Source organism: Crinia signifera, chromosome 8 (assembly GCF_055691185.1).
Source record: "Crinia signifera chromosome 8, ASM5569118v1, whole genome shotgun sequence".
Lineage (NCBI taxonomy): Eukaryota > Metazoa > Chordata > Amphibia > Anura > Myobatrachidae > Crinia > Crinia signifera.
The window spans coordinates 68,053,670-68,059,669 of record NC_139224.1 but is presented as its reverse complement, the minus strand read 5'-3'; the positions used below and the strand labels follow the sequence as shown (position 1 = coordinate 68,059,669).

The window sequence follows — 6,000 nt, the reverse complement described above, 5'->3', positions numbered from 1 at the left end:
CACATGGTGCAAATCACACCGTGCTTTGCAGCACTCGATCCAGATTTGCAGCATTGGAATCGAATGTAGAAATACACTGTGCAGCATTGTCTATTTCTACTTTCTCAAGAAGAGGGCCAATGCTGCTCAATGCAGCAAGGCCCCCGTTCCCCCCTGGGCACTCTCCCTCCCAGCAGATTCCGGAACCCCGCCGGCTGCCAATCCTGAATCGGTATCGGCAGCCGACAAATCTTACCGTGTGTAAACACCTTAACATTATGTAAAATGTAAACATTTTGCAGCATGTTCAGAAGGTTGAAAAACAAAATATATATGTATTACAGTTGTGTCTTTTATTATATTGCAACTCAAAAAGATATTGCTAAGAGAAGTGGCATTCTTGTATTTGTGAAAATGTCCAGTTATTGAAATTGTCTTTAGTATAATCCAGCTAAGCTTGAAATAAGAAACAAAAGAAAATACAGAATTTATGATCTTTCAAATCTATAAAACACTTCAATTAACATAATATGTTAAACACCTTTAGTTATTTGTGGTACAGTATTTATACAGCCATGTCATGTCACAAAGTATAAAGAGACACAAGGAGTTGTGAGAACATGGAGAGGTCCATGAGATCATCGCATTCACGTTTATTCACCACGATTCGGTTACTGAAAAATGTTCAAGTTATGAACTGCCTCCGAATTTAGTAGATAACTTGCTGATGAGGTTCATCACCTTCGGGTTGCTCTGATACTTCGATATGTTGGCTGGGTTTTGAGCTACATCTTGAAACGCAGTCATCACTTCAGGATCCTGGGAGGCAGGGGAAATTAATATATTGTAGCAGGAAAATTATCATAGCTCAGTTCAATTAAAATAAACCATAAATTGTGGCATGTAAAAAGGAGTACACTGCACAGTAGAATTGTGCACTGTAAGTAATAAAGTGGCCCAGGAAGCATGTTATAAAATACGTTGGGTAAGATTTAATGGGATGAGAGATGCAGAAAGTGAGAGATTTGGTGAGAAATCTCCAGGTTTTTTTTAAAACAGCAATAATTTAAACTTCAAAATCAAGCTGGTTTAGCAGTGTAAATGATTGCCGCTTTAAAAAAAACCTGGAGATTTCTTACCACATCTCTCACTTTCTAAATCTCTCATCCTAATAAATCTTATCCCTAGTTTTAATTGCAGATGTATACTTTGTAACCAGCAAATCACATTTATTATTATTAGTCTAGAAAATAGAGGCAGATCACCCCTGTTTCATAAAGTTGAAGGATGAAGAAAAAAAAAAAAAACCCTGAAAAATTCTTTCCTGGTTAAGTGGAAAGCTAAAACCACATTCGGCTAGATAATCACTATTGTCATGGAAGATAAGGGTGCCGGATGACTGCACGATGGTCAGTATGCAGGCATCGGGATCCTGACTGTTCAAATGCCCGACAGTTGGGGTCCCGTCTTACAGGGGCTATTCTCCCTTGTGGAGGTCCACGGCCCCCATAGAGGGAGAATAGAACCTGAGGCAAGCACAGCAAGCCTGCAGAGTGGCGAGCACAGTGAGGGGATTCCAATGTCGGCATAATGACAGTCGGAAACCCTACTCTCAGGCCGTCACACCACACCCAGATGACTAAGAGCGGCTTGCAAGACAAAGACCCTAGCTTGGAAATATGCTAGACTGAGGCAACAGCCATGAGGGAGACCAGCTTTCAGGTAACAAACTGAAGATCCACTGAAGCTAAAGTCTCAATTTTCTTGGACATAAAACCAAATTTCTAAACCAGAACTGCTTTCCTTGCCCTGTTCTTCAGTTGGGTAATGCACCTTCAAGTCAATAGGAATTGCTTGCTAGAAGAGGTACAGACCGCTTAAAAAATAAAATAAAAAAAGCGCTTTCCGTGGTAGTTTTGGAATTTAAAACAAACTTTGCCTCGTTAAACACAGATACATCACTTCGATAAAGAACTAACCGCTTCATAACTAAATTGAATTGCGTAAAGAAAAAACAGGATGATCAGGAGGAACTGCTTATCACAATAATCTTAGGATTCAGAAGGTTGCCTATTTTTTCTTGCAGGCCCTTTATTAACATGTAGAACCAGAGTTCACAGATGTGGACCATTTGTGTGGTGGGTCTATGTGCGTATATATATCTTCTTTCTTTATTCCACAAGATGTACAGTTTATCTACTCTGTGGTAATTGCATGATAAAACCAGTTTTCTGGCTCACAACATTGTGTGGACTACAGAGAAAGAAAAACATTTATCTTCTAAAAGTGTGTCTCAAGCCAGGCCATTAAAGCCAACCATGGAAGGTGCAGACACAGACCTTGCTGTAAATAGGTTTGACTGAAGTGGAGAAACCACACAGAACCTAATGATACTTTTAGAATGTTAGATTAACTTGATTGACTATCCAAAGCAACACTGGGGTATTTGCAAACCGATAAAGTAGATTAAAAGTTCCACAGAATGGTCATGGCACCCACTGCGAAAGCCATCAGGTCCCCGGATCTCACAAAAACTGAAAAACCTTTAAGCTGCCATGAGACCCATTGTGGAAAGCCCCACTTCTAAATCTCCAGAATGGGAGAACCCTGCCCTAAGAGAAAAGTGGTTCTTTCTGAGAAGTCTGCTGTTCAACCGGGAGTAGACCATTTCTAAGCAGTGTCCTGGAAGAAAGGTCTCCGACCATGAAAGGATTTTGCCTTTTTTTGAGGTGTTGCCTCAGCCATAGCTACCATGCTCTTTGTACCTCGCTGATGATTCACATACGCCAACTTCGTGCTGTTGTCAAAAAAAAAAAAAAAAAAAAAAAAAAAAACTGGCTGGCCAGGCCAAATTGGGCTCTCAAGAGAAACAAAAAGGGTACTGGTTTCCTAGCACGGCCACAAATCTTGGCCATCGGGGGTAATTTGAGTGGCCTGCGACGCGACCGACGCCCCCGATTTTTCCATTGAAATGCATTGAAAAATCGGGTCGGTCGCGTCGTGTGCACCTAAAAATGCTTAAATGGTCCAGACGCGATGCCCCCGATTTCCCCATAGGGAACAATGTTAAATGCCTCAATTTACCCGCGATGACCACGATTTCCCATAGGAAACAATGTTAAATGGATGAATTTACCCAAATCAGCATAGGAACAATAGTAAATGGGCCAAAAACACCCCTGAACATTGAAATGTCCCCCCAAAAGTAGTTGACGCCACCCCGCCATCAACGTGAACCCGAAGCGTGGCGAGCGCAGCGAGCCCGCGAGGGGCGGCGGTACGCGTCCTCCGACCTTTTCATGCCCTACTATCCACTAGGGCGTGGAGTGAGAATAGAGCCCGAAGCGTGGTGAGCGCAGCGAGCCCCGCGAGGGGACGCGGATACCTTCACAGGTAAACGCGTCCCTTCGCGGGCTTCCCAGGTGTCCGCGTCGCCATGGACACCTGGGAAGCGTATAACTGAAGGTATCCGCGTCCCCTCGCGGGACTCGCTGCGCTCGCCACACTATTCTATTCTCACTCCACGCCCTAGTGGATAGTAGGGCATGAAAAGGTTGGAGGACGCGTACCGCCGCCGCTCGCCACGCTTCGGGTTCACATTGATGGCAGGGTGGCGTCAACTACTTTTGGGGGGACATTTCAATGTTCAGGGGTGTTTTTGGCCCATTTACTATTGTTCCTATGATAATTTGGCTAAATTGAGCCATTTCACATTGTTTCCTATGGGAAATCGTGGTCATCGCGGGTAAATTGAGGCATTTAACATTGTTCTCTATGGGGAAATCGCGGGCATCGCGTCTGGCCCATCGCACCCGATTTTTTAGCGGCCGCGATGCCCGCGATTTTACCCCCGATGACCACGATTATGATCGTTGTGGCCGTGCTAGGAAACAAGTACCACAAAAAGCTCAGCGCTTGAACATATAAATCTCAGATGGTGACCAAAGACCCTAGAGCTGAAGATGTAAGGTAATGGCACCCCATCCTAGGATACTCATGTCTATGATCAGGACTACCTCAACTCAGTGACCAGGAATTGTCCCTGGAGGAGGCCATCAGGAAACCAGCCAACAATGTGGAAATTGACGAATGCGGTCATTGAGAAATGAGAAACAGAGCATCCCGTCCAATTTTGAAGAATTTGCCACTAGAATTTCTGTGAGTGGGACCTAGCATTCTGAATGGTCTTGAAGTTGTAGACCATTGTGCCCAGGTGCTTTTGTAACTGTGAAGCTTAGTTGGCTTTCATGGGCAGATAGTCTAACATATGACCACAATACCTTTTTTACAGTCGGTTTGCGATCTTAACCCATTGAGTCATTGCTGGCCTGAAAAGTTAAAGCCTGAAATTGGTAGAGATAAAACTAAAAAGAGAAAAGATTACCTGTCTAAACCAGAAAGTGAAAATATGCGAGCAAGACATCAAGTAGACAAAAATTTGTTAGCATTCATGCTATAGATCACAGATCAAAGAGATTCCATTGAAAATGATCCACCCACAACCTGGTGTTCAAGGAGCACAGGTTTAAGATTGTATGGAATGAGCCACTCAGAAGCCATACAACAACCCAGTTTTCTTTCCAGTGAAGGCTCTAAAGCAATCCCTCTAGTATAAAGAGAAATGGAGACCAGCAGCTGTAGGCCAGCCCCACAACTCCGTGGCTGCAGTGCTACTCCTCTAGGTGGAGAAATCACTTAATTGCCCAAATAGTTGGGGCTGCATGTTTGTGGCACACTCAGATTAGGGAGTTGCTGAGGAAAAAAACCCAGCAAGATAGCAGGCCATACAGTGGTCTGAACATAGGTGGGTCCCCATCCTCCCCTACCACTGGGCAAGCCGCTGCACTAAAGCTGTGTGCTGTTATCAAAGAAAACATTCGCCTTCAGACACCTAAAAAAAAAAAAAAACCCACAGGCTTGATCACTTTTTACATAATAGCTGACCTACAAAGTGTTTTCCCACATAAATTAAACAAATGTTTGTATACGCTTTATAAATTTACCAGAAACATTTTCCTATAGGTTTATTAAAGCTGCAATGTTTTCCCCATGCGATGCATGCTCCTGTGTATATCACTATGCTCCTGTGTATATCACTTGGCACAGCACAATAAGTATGTGCAGCCTTTACTTTTTGTACTAGATTGCATCGTATCGTACAAAAATCACACTGCTGCAGCACAATGATGCAATCTAGTACAAAAAGTACTAGGGGTACTACTAGAGTTATGGTTAGACGTGATTTTGTATTTTTACCTGCATTGCAGCCAAAACTTCTGGATCAGAGAGGATTTCATTGACACCTGGCATTCCAGGCATGCCACCTGGGAATCCTCCACCCATGCCACCCATGTTGGGCATGCCACCTGGGAATCCTCCACCCATGCCACCCATGTTGGGCATGCCACCTGGGAATCCTCCTGTAAGACATTCACAAAGTAGTTTTTTGCACTGTAATATAGAACAGTTGAAATAGGACCAAACATTAGGTTGAAAACAAATAATATCTATCATGTACACGTACATGTCGCCCTTTAACCAAATGGGAGTATGCAATACTTGACAGCATATCCCTTATAGGACAGTAGACACATACAGGTACACCTACAGCTCTCTGCCCAGGCACATGTAGACTGTTGTACGCAGATTCCAGGGACAGTCCCCAAATGCTGTCCGCATTTTTTAGAAATAATGTCTTGTAATTTTATATGTATTAGTGTAATATAGCAACACGTTTACTTCTGCCCAGTAGATGGCAGTCTAACACCACTGTTCCCATTTAATAGTACGGTCACGACCATTTATTTGTTGTTCACTGATTGCAAGCCGTTTCCCTTAAGTTTTCAATGTACATGGAAACAGCATTTTAGCACTGTATATGCTTTTTATGTGATTATGCTGATGACCGTGACTAAGTTTTATGTCATTTTGTCACATTTGATAATAGCGCACAGCCGCCGCACGTGATCCAAGAGCCAGCAGCCAGGAGAGCGCATCAGTGACGGAGCCGGACGCAACCAT

General features: G+C 43.5%; 1 protein-coding gene across 1 annotated transcript in view; it reads right to left on the bottom strand.

Annotated features, from left to right (window-relative positions):
• Window positions 1-309: 309 nt before the first annotated feature.
• Window positions 310-6,000, bottom strand: part of ST13 (ST13 Hsp70 interacting protein) — a 53,097-nt gene continuing 47,406 nt past the window's right edge. The window contains exons 11-12 of the mRNA XM_083156640.1: window positions 5,236-5,399; window positions 310-798 (exon numbers count right to left, since the gene is read on the bottom strand). Of these exons, the coding sequence (XP_083012766.1) occupies window positions 670-798; window positions 5,236-5,399 (293 nt within the window). The 3' untranslated portion in view covers window positions 310-669. The remainder of the gene's footprint in view (window positions 799-5,235; window positions 5,400-6,000) is intronic.